The sequence below is a fragment of the Cynoglossus semilaevis genome, chromosome 11 (genome assembly GCF_000523025.1).
Source record: "Cynoglossus semilaevis isolate Cse_v1.0 chromosome 11, Cse_v1.0, whole genome shotgun sequence".
Classification (NCBI taxonomy): Eukaryota; Metazoa; Chordata; class Actinopteri; order Pleuronectiformes; family Cynoglossidae; genus Cynoglossus; species Cynoglossus semilaevis.
In genome coordinates, this window is record NC_024317.1 from 7,547,700 (window position 1) to 7,567,146 (window position 19,447).

At 39.2% G+C, this 19,447-nt stretch overlaps 3 protein-coding genes across 3 annotated transcripts in view; all 3 read left to right on the forward strand.

Annotated features, from left to right (window-relative positions):
• Positions 1 to 5,774, forward strand: part of LOC103386166 (inositol hexakisphosphate kinase 2) — a 7,472-nt gene extending 1,698 nt beyond the window's left edge. Inside the window, exons 2-6 of the mRNA XM_025059996.1 lie at positions 1 to 103; positions 1,466 to 1,700; positions 2,315 to 2,499; positions 2,799 to 2,974; positions 4,479 to 5,774. The exon at positions 1 to 103 is cut by the window's left edge and continues 22 nt beyond it. Of these exons, the coding sequence (XP_024915764.1) occupies positions 1 to 103; positions 1,466 to 1,700; positions 2,315 to 2,499; positions 2,799 to 2,974; positions 4,479 to 5,105 (1,326 nt within the window). The 3' untranslated portion in view covers positions 5,106 to 5,774. The remainder of the gene's footprint in view (positions 104 to 1,465; positions 1,701 to 2,314; positions 2,500 to 2,798; positions 2,975 to 4,478) is intronic.
• Positions 5,775 to 9,848: 4,074 nt separating this feature from the next.
• On the forward strand, positions 9,849 to 15,415 carry LOC103386165 (SEC61 translocon subunit alpha 1). Its single transcript, XM_008320308.3, has 12 exons — positions 9,849 to 10,101; positions 10,980 to 11,047; positions 11,431 to 11,496; positions 11,591 to 11,669; positions 11,904 to 12,035; positions 12,180 to 12,289; positions 12,376 to 12,529; positions 12,629 to 12,789; positions 12,891 to 13,088; positions 13,853 to 14,044; positions 14,149 to 14,225; positions 14,331 to 15,415. The coding sequence occupies exons 1-12, from the start codon at positions 10,095 to 10,097 to the stop codon at positions 14,515 to 14,517; spliced, it is 1,431 nt and encodes a 476-aa protein (XP_008318530.1). The 5' UTR covers positions 9,849 to 10,094; the 3' UTR covers positions 14,518 to 15,415.
• Positions 15,416 to 16,508: 1,093 nt separating this feature from the next.
• chchd4a (coiled-coil-helix-coiled-coil-helix domain containing 4a) lies at positions 16,509 to 19,071 on the forward strand. The gene is made up of 3 exons (XM_008320307.3): positions 16,509 to 16,700; positions 17,343 to 17,441; positions 17,608 to 19,071. Exons 1-3 carry the CDS (start codon positions 16,679 to 16,681, stop codon positions 17,967 to 17,969), a joined length of 483 nt encoding a protein of 160 aa, XP_008318529.1. The 5' UTR covers positions 16,509 to 16,678; the 3' UTR covers positions 17,970 to 19,071.
• Positions 19,072 to 19,447: the final 376 nt, after the last annotated feature.

Consider the following 19,447-nt stretch of genomic DNA (forward strand, 5'->3'; position numbering starts at 1 on the left):
CGCTTCAGCGAACAGACCATCTGCAAGCCCCTCATACCACGAGAGCACCAGTTCTACAAGAGTCTACCTGCTGCCATGAGGAAGTTTACCCCTCAGTACAGAGGTAAAACAGAAAACGTTTTTTTGATATATTTACTTTCTTGCTTCTCTGCTTCCTGCATTGCCCAAGTGCTGTTTACTATGTACTGTCAGTTGCAGGTACCAAACTAATCCACAGGGACTGCTGCAGCTACAATTTAAGTCCGTTTAAACTGGGCAAGTGTCAAAGGTTGCACTTTCACACAAATTAAACATTAAAGTTAATGTGACAGAATTAACATATTTGGGGTTTTCCAGAAACCAAAATAAAAGCAGGTGGCTGTGGGACATTTGTTACACTTCACCACAGGCACTCCACCCTCTCTTAAATATTTGTGAAATGAGATTCTGTAAGTTAATGACAACTAACAGTAAGACTGGTTTATTATGTAACCTTCCATCACACTAATAAGTATGCTGGATTTTTTTTAAGTCAAAGTAAAATAAATATTTTTAATCATCACAGATGGATTAACAGGTTGGTAAAAATGGTTTACTAGTTAACAGTAGAGGTTCTGAGTGATGTCTAAAGAGGGGAGTTTGTTTTATTTTTATTTTTTTAACGATCAAAATAGGGTGTGTCAAATTACATTACCCCTGACAGTATGGCAAGGTGTAGCTACATGCCTTTTGTGACAAATACCAATAGAATCTAAATCCCTGCGTATTCTCCAATAAAACGTTTCTGATGTTGAGGTTGAGGCAGGGCTTCTGGACAATCACTGCCATTATGTAATGCTTTTAAGTTAAGAAATACATTTTTTTTTTAATTTTATACCAACAAATCCTCCACCCCAGTGGCCTCACTATTCTTCATTCACATTCCTTCACTGCAGCACACCCTGTCAGTGTTATCTTTTAAATGTCCCCCCACTTTCCAAAGTAGATAATTTGGCAACAGTTCTTTGAGGACCACAATCCCAACTTGGCCACAGAAAAAAAAGAGAAATGTGATGCTGTTTTGACTGTTTTGAATGGTGGACAGAGCTCCTGAACTGTTTGATTCAGGACTTCAAACAAGTCAAGTCAGCTCCAGTCCTTAATTATTATCTGACAGTTTGAATACTCAAGAGTATTCCAGGTATTGCATGCAGTCAGGTAATATGTTTTCTCTGCTCTGCCCAACACAGTGTGAATGGCTTGCATTTTCATACTTCACAGTTTGCTCTTGTCACACAAGAGGTTTACTTCCTCGTAAACCTGCTACAAAACCGATTGTTTCTATTCAGAAACCTGTCACCCCAGATTTTACCATCTCTTCCAACTCCACGAGGGAGGCCAAGGTGCGGTTGTGGTTGTTATGATAGTTTTTTTTTTCTGGTTTTAATGTACAAGTTTGTGAGCAACCAGTTTAACAAACATTTTTGTGCTTCTGTCTGTGTCCCAGGTGTGGTGTCTGTGAGCTTTGAGGAGGATGAAGAAGGGAATCTCTGCCTTATTGCCTACCCTCTACACAGTGACATGTCCGTAGACCTGGAGAACAAGGATTCTTTGGTGGACTGTGAGCCCAAGAGCAAAGTGTTGAAGTGGAGTAAGATGGTGGCATCCTCATTGCTTGTGGAGAGCGAACTTTATGGAAAAGATGGGCGAAGTCGACACCCGCGCAAAGACAAGGACAAGAGGTGAACAGAAGATTAGCTTTTTACTTTTCCATCTGGTTATAGTTTTTCTCACCAAACATTTAAGATAATAATAGATGATATATTTAAATGTAAATTTATTTGCCCTGCTGTGACGCCCATGCAATAGCTCCCTGCATCCTTAGTCCCCCCCCCCCCCCCCCCCCCCCCATTTGGAATCCACTGCAGTCAAGCACCTATCTGTTTCAGCTCCAGCTCTCATGGCCAGAGTGAAACAGTTTCATAAGTGCAGTGCTGTACAGTGTGTGCACTCAAAACCCATACAGTAAATGATCTGAGTCAGCATCTGAGTTTGACAACAATTAAAACAACGACAGTGTTTGCTGACAAAATAAAGGATGTGGGCGATGTTTAAATGAGTGGGCAGTGTTGAGTCGAAGCCACTATTTCTAATCCAAATTGAAACCACTGTTATCAAGACTAATCTCTCACATGCTCCACAACAATAACTGCTTCCAGGGTGATGTGGCGGCCATCATAAACAGTCCTATGTTTGTGGTGCGAAGGGCGAGAGCTTTGAGAGTTCATGACGACTAATAACTTGCTTTATTAAAACGTTTACCACATTGTAACCTCGGTCCCTGTGTCCGCTTCAGTGTTTACCAGCTGCAGGACGACGTGGAGGTGGAGTTGCTGCAGCAGGCTGAGGTGCTGTACCACAGGCTGGAACTAAGTCACAGCAACGCTGTCCCGCAGCTCGCACACAACCCGTGGAGTCTCAAGTGTCACCAGCAGCACCTGCAGAGAATGAAGGAAAATGCCAAGCACCGCAACCAGTACAGTATCCTTCCCATGAGCATTGAAACGCTGCAGGTTCCACTGTATTTGCCACTGTTTCATTTTCCAAAGTTTAGTATAGTTTAGAAAAGCTTTTTTTTTATAAACGTACTACTTATTTTCCTGCATGTTTTAGGCTACCTTATGCTGTATATTTTTCTGTTGCTTCAAATTCCTTTTGCCATAGGAAAAGGGATTTTAAGTTCAGTTTCTGACCTTGGAACTTGTGACCTGACGGCAAGATTGTAGAAATAAGTAACTTTTATTTAGGACATTTTTCTTTTCCTTGACTCGGCTTCCCAGAATTTATTTTGTTAGAAAACCTGACGTGGCGGCACACAGTGCCATGTGTGCTGGACTTAAAAATGGGCACGCGACAGCATGGAGATGATGCCACGGAGGAGAAGAAGGCCATGCAAATACAGAAGTGCCAGCAGAGCACGTCAGCCTCAATCGGAGTTCGTCTCTGTGGTATGCAGGTGGGTCTGCAACCTGTGTTTATGGCACATTATTTTTCCCATTTATTATAAAATCAAAATTCATCATACCTATTGCGAGTGCTAATTAGTAAATACAGGTTAATGTGAAGGAACGGTAAAGAATTATCCAACAAACACATCAAGTGAGATAAAAAAACCAACAAAATTGCTCCTATAGTCAATTAAAAATGTTTTTATACAATAAAGATATAAATCATCAATACAGTGGTGTCAGTTGGTATAAGCGAAATTTAGGAACCAGGGAAAAAATTTTAAGCCATACTTTTCACTGGAACTTTTTTCATTGAACCTTGTTTTTAATTTGTTACTGTACTGACATAGTTATTGTACATTTTACAACTTTGAATTCAAGATTAAACTGGGATCAATCTATCCACTGAAGTTTTCTTTTATATTATTTCTTATGCTTATGAGTAAGGACGTTTCAAGGTGAAACTTTGAAATTTTTACGGTAAAATAACTTTAGATTTAAGAAACAGAATCTATTCCAGGAAAAGGTTTTTAAATGACTAAAAAAAAAAAAAAACTAACCATGAAAAAATGACTGGGATGCCTGACAACGTATACAGTGGTATTGTCAAAAAAGTGTTTAGCAATGATTTTTTTTGCAGAACAAGACAAAACAAAACCTCAGCCATGACATGAAGTAGGTTGAACAGAACTTTAAATATGATTTAAGAATTCTGAGTCATGGTCATCTCCAGGGGTCAAAGGTCAATCTGACCAGCATGAAGCCCTGTCTCATACTCTCTTATATCTGTGCCTTGGTCAGTTTCTTTAAAATGATATTTTTCCTTCCAGAGCAATAGCAGTTCTAACACGTCTTGTGTCTCATCATCTTAGGTGTACCAGTCTGACACGGGCCAGCTGATGTTCATGAACAAGTACCACGGCCGCAAGTTGACTTTGGCTGACTTTAAAGAAGCCCTGTTCCAGTTCTTCTACAGTGGACGGCGTCTGCGGCACGGGCTCCTCTCACCAGTGCTACACAGACTCAGAGACATGAAAGATGCCCTCGAAGCCTGCGAGTCATATCGCTTCTACTCCAGCTCTCTGCTCATCATCTACGACGGTGCGGCCCACCGCAAACACACACGCCGACGTACTGAGGATGGACTCTCTGAACCAGGAAAAAGTTTTTAAATAACTAAAAAAAAAAAAAAAAACTAACCATGAAAAAATGACTGGGATGCCTGACAACGTATACAGTGGTATTGTCAAAAAAGTGTTTAGCAATGATTTTTTTTGCAGAACAAGACAAAACAAAACCTCAGCCATGACATGAAGTAGGTTGAACAGAACTTTAAATATGATTTAAGAATTCTGAGTCATGGTCATCTCCAGGGGTCAAAGGTCAATCTGACCAGCATGAAGCCCTGTCTCATACTCTCTTATATCTGTGCCTTGGTCAGTTTCTTTAAAATGATATTTTTCCTTCCAGAGCAATAGCAGTTCTAACACGTCTTGTGTCTCATCATCTTAGGTGTACCAGTCTGACACGGGCCAGCTGATGTTCATGAACAAGTACCACGGCCGCAAGTTGACTTTGGCTGACTTTAAAGAAGCCCTGTTCCAGTTCTTCTACAGTGGACGGCGTCTGCGGCACGGGCTCCTCTCACCAGTGCTACACAGACTCAGAGACATGAAAGATGCCCTCGAAGCCTGCGAGTCATATCGCTTCTACTCCAGCTCTCTGCTCATCATCTACGACGGTGCGGCCCACCGCAAACACACACGCCGACGTACTGAGGATGGACTCTCTGAAGAGGAAGATGAGGAGGAGGAGGAAGAAGAAGAAAGAGAAAATGAAGAAGAGGCTGAACCGGAACTGCAGACAGAAGAAGACGAGGAAGGAGAGGTTGCAGGTGCACTTGGTTTCCCACACAGCTCCTGCACGTCTGGAGATAGCAGCAGCAGTGGGAGTTCAGCTGTCACATCTGACCATAGCAGCCCCGTGGTGGATGTGAGGATGATAGATTTTGCCCACACCACCTGCAGACATTACGGAGAGGACAGTGTGGTCCATGAGGGTCAGGACAGTGGCTACATCTTTGGTCTCCAGAACCTCATCACCATCATCTCTGAGCTGGAGAACCACAGCAACGACTGAGGAGCTGACACACACAGTAACACATTCTGTGGTCGATGCAAGGAGAGATCAGCGGTCTAACACCTCAGATGGAGATGTAGTCAAAGATACTGGTCCTGTTTCAAACATAGGTTCTTCTAGATATCCCGACGTTTGTTTGTCTCGTATACAGAACACTGACCTGCGTCTGACCTTCGATGAAGGTGTCTCTGTGTTTTAACACCCTTTGCCGTTAGACAAATGCAAGGCAGGAATCAAAAGAAGTAGTTTGGATTTTTGTCCCATTCCAAAGAGAGTGTAAGCAACATGAACGCACAAACTGTGAACTGCAGAGTCTTCAAACTGATACAAGGGTATCAGAGAAGCTGCATGTGTTCAAGGACTGAGTCGATATGTAGACTGACGGCAGTCATCACGTCCATCCTGTCACTGACTGAGAGGAAAATCATGTAAGAATCAGAAGCGAAAGAGATTACTATAAAATAGTTATTTATTTATCCGACTTGTTTCATAAAATAAACTAAAAGTTTAAGAATGATGTGGATGGAGAGTACTACATTCCATGTTAATTAATGTTACAATAATGATATTAATGAATATTGTTATTTGACATGTTGGGATACCTCTGTCCTGTGTGTCTGGGTGTTCACAGTCCGTTGAAGGAGAAAATTAAACTCTGGCTTGTGGTAATGTTTGTGTCCTCTCTTCTCTGTGCTGTGGCTGTGAGTGGAGGAAAATGGAAGTGGAGGTTCTCTGGGAGATGGTTTTAATGTCGGTTTGTTGAGGGAGGAGGAAGCAATTATTGTCACATCCAGTTCATTAAAGGGAGCAGCTACAGTTACTGGAACCCTGTGATCTTCACACCTGCGACAACAACAAAATGCGTGTCCCATGCAGAAACCAGGGCTCGGCTGCCTTTGTCCAGCATGGACACTCAGGTGTTGTGTTGTGGATATTGACCTGATACTTGACTTTTACCACATTTGAATTTTGTGTGCACAAGCAGGTTTTTCGTTCTCCCTTTAGCACAGTAGGTGTTGTTAAACTTTGTCATCTGAAGCCCATTTTAAACACAGGTAGAGACCTGGTGTGATGGGATGCATTGACTAACTTGTTTATAATATTTCTTTCAACCTGCTTTAAACAAAGGTCACAGGGTCATTTTAATTCTTGTTTTCCAATTGCAGCTTATAAATTGATGCTGTTTTTTAAACAAAAATATTGAAACAAGAATGTACACTAAAATAATCTGAGAGAGACTGAAGCTAAAAAAATACAAATTTATTTTTAAAAAATGTCAAAAACAGATGAAGCTGGATACACACCTGTTATAATTACAACAGTGTACTTTCAAGCTGGTTGAGAATTGTTTCCAGCTGGAGGAGAATATACAGTAGAGATAGAAACATTTCTTTATTAATAGGATTAAAAAAACTAAACAAAAACACAAAAAATATATTTGTATCAAAAATACAAATACATATTAAAATGTATGTATTGTTTACCCTTTAACAGTAACAGGAAACAATGTCCATGCTGTGTTTTATACATTACAACTATGTTGCTGTTGTTGTTGTTGTTGTTGTTGTTGTGGAGTTCTGTCAATAATACATCATGTTCCAGGACAGTTCACTGAAGGGTCAGAGTGGAAGAAGACTATAGAAGGCAGACTCTTAATCTTTAAAAGTCTAGGTCAGGGTAGACTTAAGGGGTGGACACAGCAAGAAATGTCGCTGTGTCCACCCCTTAACTCCAACAGTGTCAAAGATCATCAGTCAGTCCACGAGTATAGAACACACACAGCAATTGACTTGTCTTTGCTGAGTAATTGCAGATGAATGGAGAGGCAAATGTATAGAATAGATGAGAGGACGGAGGGATGGAGCAGATAAGCTCCTTCAGCTCCGTGTTACAACGGAGGGAGGTGAGGGGGGGGGAGTCAGTGTTGCATAACAGCCACAGGGTCAGTGGTCTGTTCTAAACCATCAAACAGATCCCATTCTGTCACTGTGTCTTGTGCAGGAATCATACGTGAACGTACATATGCTAACATGATGTACACATCTAATGTCACGTATGTGTTGTTTTGTGTATTGACTGTAACCAGTACTGCAGTATTGACAAAGACATTTTAACACAGCAATCGTGAGCATATTGTGAATTTAACTACTATATAAATGTCCATTCATCTTCTACCACTTAATCCTTCTGCCAGTGTCGCAGGGAGGAGGCTGCAGCCAATCCCAGCCGTGATTGGGTGAGGTCAGGGTACACCCTGAACAGATTACCAGTCAATCACTGGGCCACATATAGAGACAAACAACCACATTCACACTTATACCGCTATCACAGAGTAGTGTTGGGTTTAAACTAACAATATAATTAAAATGTAGTTCAAATGCAGAAGAAAAGAAAAGACAAATGTACTTGTGTGAGTATTTCTAAGTATATCACCTACATCAATGTGTTAAAATAATAATCAATAATTAAAGCAATGGTGTTTTGTTTTTGTCTTTAACACAGACACAGACTCTGTAGAGACTCTTGTACCCCGGTCCAAACATGTCACTGTAGAACACATGTACGTCCATGAGCATTCCTGTAGAAGCCTGCTGCTATATGAAGGTCGTCACTGCAAGTAGAGCAGTTGCATAACATGGGTTAAAATCACTATGGCAACAGTAGCCATCCCTGGCATTAAGTCAAAGCCACATTTACAACTACATTCACAAATATTCTGTATACGTTGTTAGTGTCATTAGATGAGCTGTAGTGATGAGCTGTAGAGAAACAATCAGTTGAAAGTATATATGAACTTTTATTGTGTTTTATTTTGGTTCAACATAGACATTATTTCTAAAAGATATATTTATTTAACCCTACAGCAAGAAAATGAATAATTTGATCCTGTATCCAGTTGACGTGTAAGTGTAAGTGTAAGTGTGTGGACAACATCTACAAATGGACATTGTTACGAGTAGAAGGATATGAAAGGACCAAGGTGTAAAACACCAACAGTGGACCATTATTAAGTGAATAATTAAAAACCTGAAAAAAAAAGATCTTTAAAATATACTCTTGGCATTTTTCACAAAAACCTAACATGATGAAAACATAAAATCATGTTTCAATGATGAAATAATAATGATGGGCCTTGTTTTGGACTTAAGTGAATTTTATTTAATTGCGATCATTCCAGGTTGTATTCACTGTTGTATAACAGCGGCACTGACGCTCTGTGCCAGCGTCTGACCCTGGAGTTGACCTGAGGCTCCAGTCGTTCCTTGGCCTGTTCACACTGTCATACTCATTTACATTTAATTTCAATAATGAGTCATGCCAAGAGCACATACCCACACCAGACATACTGTTTATACAAGCTCTATCTATCTGTCTGTCTGTCTGTCTGTCTATTTATCTATCTATCTATTGCTCATGTCAATTCATGATAATTCTGAAATGGGTGTGGATACCTTACTAATACCCAACCTATGATATAGTGCACAGGTTCTGTATTATCACTTTGTGTGTTCCTCCTCAAACCTGTTGTTCTCACAGCACACAGCACACACACACAGAAAATAAAGCTGTGTTCTGTACCGTTGCCATGAAGAGTGTTTGTTCCAGCACTGTTCTCCAAGCGGTAACAAGCAAGTGGTCCATGACTTGAAAGCTGTACTGCAACAACACTGACCTCTAGCGGTATCTAGTGAAGCAAATTCTAATGTTAATGCTAATGTTTTGTATCGTGAAAAAGTGATGCAGTACACTATTTTATAATTTTACAGGAGAAAAATACAACCTTTAATTAAGTTTTGTTCTTTTTCAGACAGGAAAATAAAAATTGTAGTTTTCTTCAGTTATCAACCATTTCAAACAACACTTCGGAAATCAGGTGATTTTATGCAGACCTTTGAACTGGGTAGCAAAGACTAATGAACCTCTAATTTTTGTGAAGTAGTTTTTATGTAAATTAAACTTCTTCATGTTGTCGAAGCATATATTTCTTACTGTCAATAATTATTAAGTCCATGCTTCATATTGTTCTGGGCATTTATGTAATTCATACCAATTGTAGATTTTTCTTTTCTCAGTAATGTATTTCTGTTTAAATATTTTCAATTCTTTTCAACTACTATGAGAAATGTCTCATAGTAGTTTACATGTCATTGGCCCTGTCTGCATACATATACTTATGTATAGAACATGTAATTGCGTAATATACATAAACACCACAAAATCGTGTTGTTGACTCTTGGATATTGGTCAAATATATGTTATCAAAGCACTGTGTTGTTTTCTCAGCCCTCGTATACATTTTAAGCACCGTGGGTTATTATTTAATTAAGAATTTCTGATAAATAAACCAAGAAAAAAGAAGAGATTTTAAAACAAAATCATGTCTTGATGGGAGGAGTCATGTGGAGGCGTTGTCGAACTATTATTTATTCTTAAGCTCTGCGCCATCTGTAGGGCTGGAGGTCTAAATACAGGTTAGATTAGCAATGGTTGTTCATACTATTATTTAAAATTAAGCAAATGTATGAGAGAGAAGAGTAATTATTGATCGAAAATAAAGTCTGAAAAACACAGACATGCGTTTCGTGTGTCTTTATTTTGACCTTTCCTGACTTTTACGGTGATTTTTTTAACGGTGATAGTTGTTATGCGAATCAAATCCCGGTTATTATTTCCAAAACAATAGTGTGAGGATTTCAACAGAGTGAAAATGGATTACGTTTATAGATAAATACAAGGCATTGATTGGGTTTTTTCAAACAGGAGTGGGCGAAGTGTTCTCATAAAGAATAGTTGGACAAACCTGAGACCATTTGTATACGTGTTTGTGTGAGAGAAGAAGTGACGTGTATTAGCGGCTCCACTGGTGACGTGTCTTTGCTGCTGAGTCTCTCTTTCCTTGCCGAGTAGCTGTGGATGGAGCCACACTGAGTCCACTCTCAGAGCACAGACTACTACCAGAAACACGCGTGGACTTGAGCTGAGGACATCATGGGGAGTACGTGTCACTTTGGTTTCTTGTTCACAACGGTTTTAGATGATCTAAAATAACTGAGCTGTTGTTTAAACCTCTGAAGAAATAACGGACACCAAGCGGTTGTAGAGAAGCTAACCGGCTAACCTTGGCTTTGCCTAGGTGGCGATTTGAATTAGTAAGAACGGACTTCAAAGTCTTTTGAGTAGATTTCCTTCCCCTGTGGGATTATAATTGTGTCATGGTTGTCTTTTGTTGTATAGGCAGCAGTGATTTCGATCTTCATGTGTTAGTTGTTTAAAATGATCTTCCTGTTTTAAGTAACTGCTTACACGGTTCGTGATTGAACGGTAGCTAATATCATGCTAACGCCACTTAGCTGTAAAACTACTCATTCAGATAAAGTCGGCGTAATAAGGAAAATAACTGTATTTTCGGCCTTTCATTGTGATTTTCGTATATTTACACCAGTATTCTTTACGTTTCATGTGTGTGCGGTAATTGCAGTGATAATTTTCGGTCAGATTTTGATGTCAAAGTCTGTGTCTGTGATTGGCACAGCTGATGATCAGTCACACCAGTGTGTGGTGCGACCGTTTATTGACTATATACATCGACGATTCGTTTATCGCAACATGGTGAATACATTTTGTGTAATGTAACCGTGTAAATTATTTGCTGGTTGAAGCCCTGTTCCCATGTTCAGCTGGCAGACGTTTAGCTGCTGGTTAGTGATGACGTAGCGTCTAAGCTTATAGGAAAGTGAACTACTTATGAACTACTTATCTGACATAAGAAAACTACATGTTAATAAATTGACTTTTTGTAACTTGAAAATGTAAAATGCTATTTTTAAATGGTCTTGTATATTAATTTAATTGTATGTTAATTTATTTTTGCAGTTAAATTTTTGGAAGTTATCAAGCCTTTCTGTGCAGTCTTGCCAGAAATTCAGAAACCAGAAAGAAAGGTAAGTTGATTGCAAGTGTTAAGAAGTGTGTTCCCTGTAAAACATTGAATATGAAACATTTTTAAAACTCTGTATCTTTGCAATTGTTGTCCTCTGACATACTGTTAAGGAAGATACAATTATTTACTTAGTCAATTTGGTCAAAGTAAATAATATATATTCACAGTAGGATCCTGTATATCAAATAAAAAGAAAACAGTTAGTTCAATATCAGAAATGTCAACCAGCTAAGGTTGAGTCATCCCTAACACTTATGTGATTTCCACACACAAAAGATGATCTTTAAATGTTTAATTCAGTCAATATTAATGAGGTAATGAAGTTGATCACAAGTTCAGTCATAAGTGGACATTTCTTGTTATTTACACTTTTCTTTTTATCAGATTCAGTTTAGAGAAAAAGTACTATGGACTGCTATCACGCTATTCATCTTCTTGGTGTGCTGCCAGGTTGGTACCTTTTCATGACAGACTTTTCATCTCATTTCTGACAATCAGTTGTTGACTTATCAACATTTTTAAATTGTTTTTCTTCTCGAATTAGATTCCACTATTTGGCATCATGTCATCAGACTCTGCAGATCCTTTCTACTGGATGAGAGTGATCCTGGCTTCCAACAGAGGTTTTTAATTTTATATTTTGAATTTACCTCTGTTTTATCTTTGCACAAACCAACCCTTGACGAAAAGAGGAAAACACAGATTCCAGAGTTGTTATCAGGCATGTGAGAAGTCAAAGGTCATCTGTTGTAGAACACCTTGTTACACTTCTGATTGGAGCTGCTTTTGTTGTAATAGCTGTGGGTGATAATGGGGGTTGATTGTGTCCTAATCCACTCTCACACTTTGTCCTCCAGGTACTCTGATGGAGTTGGGTATCTCACCCATTGTCACCTCAGGCCTCATCATGCAGCTGCTGGCTGGTGCCAAGATCATTGAGGTTGGCGACACCCCCAAAGACAGAGCCCTCTTCAATGGAGCCCAAAAACGTAGGCATTAAATTCAAACAAAATAAAAGTTTGCACACAGATGTTTTCAACTTTGGGTTTAACATTAACCACAAAGATTTGTACTATCTCATCTATGTAATCTTTAGGATGTTGCCACTAATGAATCATATGTTTCTTTTGCAGTGTTTGGAATGATCATCACCATTGGGCAGGCAATTGTGTACGTCATGACTGGCATGTATGGAGACCCCTCTGAGATGGGTGCTGGGATTTGCTTGCTTATCATTATTCAGGTAAGGAAAATAAAAACATTTTCAAGTGTAGAAAATACAAAATAATATATCCGGGTCACCTACAAACATTGTTTCTCTCTCTGTAGCTCTTTGTTGCTGGTCTGATTGTCTTGCTGCTGGATGAGCTTCTGCAAAAAGGCTATGGTCTGGGCTCTGGTATCTCTCTCTTCATCGCAACCAACATCTGTGAGACAATTGTGTGGAAGGCCTTCAGCCCCACCACTGTCAACACAGGCAGAGGTAATCACAATCAATCACCTCCCTTTTTGAAATAAAGGATTGAGCATTTTGTTTTTTGTTTTTTTTTTGTAACATGTCTAACTTGTGTGTTTTATGCAGGTACTGAGTTTGAAGGAGCCATCATTGCTCTCTTCCATCTGCTGGCCACTCGCACAGACAAAGTGCGAGCTCTGAGAGAAGCCTTCTACCGACAGAACTTGCCCAACCTCATGAACCTCATTGCAACCGTTTTCGTGTTTGCAGTGGTCATATATTTCCAGGTCCGTTGTCAGCACCTCCTAGAAATAATTGCACATGTTTGTGTTGTATACATTTCTTTTAGTTTTATGTAATGACATTAACTCTTTAATTTCCATTCCAGGGTTTCAGAGTGGATCTGCCTATCAAGTCAGCACGCTACCGTGGTCAATACAACACCTACCCCATCAAACTGTTCTACACGTCCAACATCCCCATCATCCTTCAGTCTGCTCTGGTCTCCAATTTGTATGTCATTTCCCAGATGCTCTCAACACGTTTCAGTGGCAACTTCTTGGTTAATCTTCTTGGAACCTGGTCTGTAAGTATCTCGTATTTCTAGAGTTCAAGAGTCCTGGAGGAAAATTTTAAAATTTAAACAGTAACATACAGAGTGGTTTTAAACTTTAAGAATTGTGTTCTTTTACCATCAGTCATTAGTTTTTAGAACATTTTTGAAGTTATAATTTATAGTTTAAGTACAAAAGTTAAGTGCCGCTCATTGGAGAAATGTCCAAAATTAAAGAAGCAACATACATTAATAAAACGTATTAACATATAAGGTTGGGCCTGTAACAACAGTGTGCATAGCTACAACGACTGAATTTTAATGATTGTCTGTTCAGTGGTTTAAAAGAATAGTCACTTCAACATCTTTCCCTGCAAATAGGGAATAATTAATACTATGTCTATAATTGCCATGTGAGTGGCAATAATTAATAAGTAATTAATAATTACATAGTGAGTGGTGTCTCATTAGGAAACTGGTGCATGTTGCATTGCACTTAACTGTAATGATATTCCTAGAACAAATGGAGACAAAAGTCAAAGTTTAATGATTTGCCCAATTAGATCTTTATGTGTACATGCTGATCTGTGTTTTCAACCATCTTTAGAACTGTGGTTAAATTGAATGAGATCAGAACTACTTCTTATTCATGTCATCCATCCATAAGATAGAGATTTCTTTCTTGTTAAGCTTTGTGTCATGTTTTCTAATGGATCTATGACCAGTCTGAATTAGAAATAACATTTTGGTACAGCTCAGTATGTAAAATAATAGAACAATTTTTCTAATTTTTTAAGGACACTTCAAGTGGTGGACATGCTCGTGCCTACCCAGTCGGTGGTCTCTGCTACTACCTATCTCCCCCAGAGTCTTTCGGTTCTGTGTTGGATGACCCAGTTCATGCTGTCATCTACATCGTCTTCATGCTTGGTTCCTGTGCCTTCTTCTCCAAGACTTGGATTGAGGTCTCAGGTTCTTCAGCCAAAGATGTAAGCGTTTATTAGCCTCTGTGTGTGATTGGCTAAATTATTGTCAGACTTGTCACTTTAAACTGTTGACTCATCAGTAATGCTATTTGGGTTATGTGCCTCAGGTGGCAAAGCAGTTGAAGGAGCAGCAGATGGTGATGAGAGGACACAGAGAAACCTCCATGGTGCATGAACTGAACAGGTATAACACAGAGTAAATGTGTGCCATGTCCCTTTTTCAATGTAAAGAAAGGCATCATCCTGTATGATTAATTTTTTTAAATGTTGCTTTTTAAATCATCCACAGGTACATCCCTACAGCTGCTGCATTTGGTGGTCTGTGTATAGGAGGACTGTCTGTCATGGCGGACTTCCTGGGTGCCATTGGTTCGGGTACAGGAATCCTTTTGGCTGTGACCATCATCTACCAGTACTTTGAGATCTTTGTAAAAGAGCAGAGTGAAGTTGGAAGCATGGGCGCACTGCTCTTCTAAAAGAGAAACAGAACAACCTTTTGATAGACAGACACTAAACACCAAGCCCTCCATCATTTCTATTATGTATTCTCCTGTCATTCTTTCTTTCTTTTTTTTTCTGTTTTTTTTTTTCTTTTCTTTTTTTTTTTGCATTTAGCACAGATTATTTAAGTTGCTGCTGGGATTGAAATTTTCTTCTGCCAACGCATTTGTAACCCAACAGAATTCTCTAGCATGTCAATGATGAGAAAACTGAGGTTATTCCCAGTGTTAACAATAGTATTGTGTTAAATCAATTTTTCCCCAAGAGTTAGCACCCACCCCTCTGCAGACTGCCTACACCCCAACTGATTGTCTCAGAATTAGAATGATGTCTGGAAGCATTCATGTGTACCGTTGCCTCTGACCACATCGGCCATCGGACACAACACCATGTTCCTCTAGCGCTAATACAGTCACAACAGTTTAGTGCATCTATTGAGCTGAAAGTGCTGAGTTGGACATTTTGGGGGAAGGGGCTAAAATTTAAGCCATGTCATTTTCATCCCAGAGCAGACATACTCGGGGTATCTAGGGCCCTAGTAAACCTTGTACTCCTATGGAAAGGTTTCTGGTCAACCTGAGACACACTGCTGCTGATTTTCATTTTTGTTTTGGTATTTTAAGTGATGGACAATGTCTTCATTCACTCTGGTCTTATGTAGGGGGCAGTGTTTGTCCTTCATGTCTGAGTCCTCCACGGACAAGCGTTGTCTCATGCTCTTTTATTTGCAGACCGAATCGCTGCACAAAACTAGCGACGTGGTCGGGATCGGGGGGGGTTTGATAGGGGCGAAAAATGGGGGTTTCATTTTGGTTTTTACTTTATGTAACAAACATAACTGAGTTATTAAAAAAACAAGATTTTTTTCCAAAATGTGAAATTTGTGTATTCATTTTAATGGTCTTTATACATTTTGACATACCTGGTTTTGGAAATATGTGAAGATTTGGATTAAGACTAAATATATTTTATTGAGGTTTAAATAAATTAAAAAAAAGTATAGAGTCTTAGGAACATGGTTAGTCAGATGGTAGAGGAAGCAGACTTGGGTCCGGAAGGTTTCAGGTTTGAGTCCACCAGCTGCCAGGTGACCACCAAGGTGCTCTGAGCATGTCCCCACACACTGCTCCCCGGGTGCTCAAGCTGCCCCCTGCTCACATTGGTGATGGGTTCATTGTGTGTGCTGTGTTACAGTGACAAATAATTCACTTTTACTTTATACATTATATAGTGTGTGTATATAGATGAGTGTTTGTGTGAATATACAGTATGTATGCATTGATGCAAAATGCAAACATTTTTTCCATTTTATTTCTTTGTACATCCACTAAAACTAAGAATGGAACAAGCTATGGTGAAAGTATTAGTAACAGTAACTCAGCAATGAACCCAGTCTGTGCTTTATCTGCCAGCATGACAAAAATCACCAAGAACTATCCACAGAAGCAGTAAGAAAATGTAGTAGACTAGCTGGCTGAACCTTAAAAAAATTCAATGAAAGTGAAATATACTATCTGGAAATACTTGCATAGTGCTCCTCATGAGACCTTTCTGAAACGTGTTAAAAACTTTTATTACCTTAACTGTTTGTGCTTCAGAGTAAGAAAAGAATGAACGAAAGAAAAAAACTATAACCTCCTACCTAAACTCTTTAACACAAGCCATGTGACGTAACACTAAAATATTCTTAGTATAAAATATTCCTTCATATCTCTTCCTAATTATTTTACATTAAAAGCAATTCGCTTTGGCTGAAATGTCTTGTGTCAAGAAATTACCAAACATTGAAACTAGAGACACCGGTAATGCAATTTTTTTTCCTTCTATAAAAAGATGTCCAGTAATATTTTTTCCATATGGTTAAATCTTTATAAACTGAGACGTATCACCAGTTCAAAACCCGAGATGTATTTGCCGGAAATGACAATCGGAAAGACGGTTAGGGTTAAGTTCTTGAGCTGGGGTCGTCGACGTCATCACATTGCGACCACATGTGGGCAGGTCAGAGGGTATACAGGTTTCCTGGATGCCGGGTGCCTTGTCAAATGAAAATATTGTCTTTTTCAAGTAATTTATGTCACACTTCTCATAACTTGGCTCAGGAACACAGTTAGAAGGACTCAGGAAGTGGCAGACATGTCGTACTGCAAACAAGAAGGTAACGGCGGTGCTTTTTCATTCATATTTAATCTGTAACTTGGCAATGTCACCGAGTTAGCATAGCCGTCAAGCTAAGTGGCTAACTCTTAGGAAACAGGGAGCTCAGTGGTACACGGCGAATGATGTAACTTCACTGTATATTAGCTGTTTTCACAAATTGTTGTTTATCTTTTAATGTTTTATACTACAGCAGTTAAACAGGAGAGACTCTTTGCCTTTTCCTGTTAGTAGGACCGGGTTAAACTCAAGTTAAACTTACTTAGAGTGAGCGCCCTCCAGAGTACGCTGTCATTCAGAGAATAGACAATAACACCGTGTTTGTCTTGACCTGTCCTGGATGTCATCCATGACCAGGTTCTAAATTTTTTATTTATTCTAAAGTTTGTTTCTTAAGTCATTGCGGTCATTTAACGGCTGTGCTTGTAAACGTTTTCAAACTGGTTGTATTTGTCTTAAGTAGTGCTTTATTTAAATGTTTTCACAATAATGTTTGATCTCTGCCCCTATCCCATCTACGTATTTTCTAAATGTAAAAGTAAATGTTTACCTGATTAATGGAAACTGTTTCAACAGAGGAATGAAAGAAATACAAATGGAAATAAGTTTGTTGTTAACAGTAAAAATTGTTGCATTTTTTTAGGTAAAGATCGTATCATCTTTGTGACTAAGGAAGACCACGAAACACCCAGCAATGCTGAGCTGATTGCGGATGACCCAGACGATCCCTATGAGGAGCAAGGTCAGTCAATTAGACACTTGGAAAATCAAAAAAACAAAAGGTTAACTGTGTCAGAAAAGAAAAGGATTGTGTCAGTACTCTAGGAGGGGTTCTCCTCCCCTTTGAGATCTTCACCTTTCGTCCTTCTCTGTTCAATTGCAATACTTTTTGTTTCTTGTGTCTTTAGGCCTCATCCTACCAAATGGAGATATCAACTGGAACTGTCCGTGTCTGGGTGGCATGGCCAGCGGACCGTGCGGCTCTCAGTTCAAAGAGGCGTTTTCCTGCTTTCACTACAGCAAAGAAGAGGTGAAGGGCTCTGAATGCATCGACCACTTCCGTGACATGCAGGAGTGCATGCAGAAGTATCCTGACCTCTATCCTCAGGAGAAAGACGAAGAAAGCTCCCCCAATGCGGAGCCTGACATAGGGTCCGGTGCTGCTCCATCTGAAGGCTCTTCCTCATCACCTGAAACTGACGCTGCCCAGTCCACCTCGGATCGCTCACCCAAAAGCATGTCACCTACAGACAGCCAGACTGACAGCTAAACTCAACCACTGGTCTTTCACAGGCTTCACTTCTGTGTTCAAGCCACTGCCCAGCATATGTGACTCACTGTGAGGATCTCTAATCAGTCTCTTCTGCTGTTCCAGACCAAAGACAGAATTTGGACACACAGAGTCATTGTAGGAGGATGCTGTAAACACAGAATGACATGGCAAACAGGCAGCAGTGTAGGCTTCACCAATAATGGATCACTCAAAAGACCATTTATCAGCTCAGAGAGTCAACCTTAGGGTTATTTGTAATCAATTATCATAATTGATTTTGTGATCATTTCAAGATAAACGATTAATCGTTTAATCTATAAAATATAGAAACGCAGGAAAATTATGATTTTTTTTCTGGCCCAAAATTAAAATAAATAAAGTATCAGCATAAAATGTATGGCTTATGAATATAAATAGATAGAATTATTCTAATATGTTATTTATACTGAGTGGATTCTTGTCAGAGATAATTGAGTTATTTGGTAACTAATCGGTCATAGATTAATCAACTAATCAATGCAGCCTGCCTTACCTTATATGAAACAGAAATGATGATGTTTACTGTGTTTTTCTCTTGTCTGTCAGTGTAGTTGTTATCACCTCGATACCTCTGATCTGAAATCACTGTTTGTTTTTTAGTGTTACTCTTGTGATTCTCCCCTCACGTCACCGGACAAAAGTAGAGTCAAAATTCCATGCTGCCATTTCTAAATGAGCTAAGGTTTAATAAATACACATAAAGGTCATTTTAAAATGTAAACATTTTCACCAACCTATTTCTGTCCCCAGTAGTATATCTACTTTCTGGCTATAAACACACCTGACTGTTACGTACTGGACATTTAGCAGTTGGCTCTCTTCCTTCCATTTACAAAATCAACCAAGACACAGGTAAGAAATCAAGGCTGCAAGACAATGTTTTTTCTATTTTCTTTTCCATATGAAGGACCTTCACTATTTCTTTTAACAGTCCATGTGGAGATAGGGGGAAAGTTTTTGTCCTGTTATGTCAAACTGCACCCAATAATTTTGTTGATGGTAAGCAGACGGAATGTCTGGCAGATTTCCCCAAAAAGGAATAAAACGTGATTTCACCTGTATAAATTTCAATGTTAAATGCGACCATCCTTGATGGCAAACAAACAAACTTGAGATGTGGCAGACATTTCTTTCAGTCAGTTTATTCAGAGTAAGAATAGGGTTTCACCATACGTACAGCAAAGTCTGTGAAAGAAAGTTATAGAACATGGTTTTAACACAGGAGTTCTAAATGTGATTGTCAACATTGGGCATTTTGATAAACTGATGTAGAACTTAATTTGAGCTGTAGCCTAATTTCCCATTCATACTGAGTTACCTCCAAGGTCAACAGTGTGCTTCGGTCTAAATCTACGCATTTGTTTTACATGTTAACATAGATGTGATGAAGTGGGATTGTGCTCGTATGGTAGAGAGTTTTTGGTTCTGGTTTGTCC

Bases quoted from the DNA above. Each gene is read 5' to 3' on its own strand.
- LOC103386165 (XM_008320308.3), top strand. The intron at 12,790-12,890 runs GTCCGTTGTCAG...TTTCCATTCCAG, and splicing joins CAGTGGTCATATATTTCCAG to GGTTTCAGAGTGGATCTGCC. The intron at 14,045-14,148 runs GTAAGCGTTTAT...TATGTGCCTCAG, and splicing joins CAGGTTCTTCAGCCAAAGAT to GTGGCAAAGCAGTTGAAGGA.
- chchd4a (XM_008320307.3), top strand. From the start codon at position 16,679: ATGTCGTACTGCAAACAAGAAG. The intron at 16,701-17,342 runs GTAACGGCGGTG...GCATTTTTTTAG, and splicing joins GTCGTACTGCAAACAAGAAG to GTAAAGATCGTATCATCTTT. The intron at 17,442-17,607 runs GTCAGTCAATTA...TTGTGTCTTTAG, and splicing joins CGATCCCTATGAGGAGCAAG to GCCTCATCCTACCAAATGGA.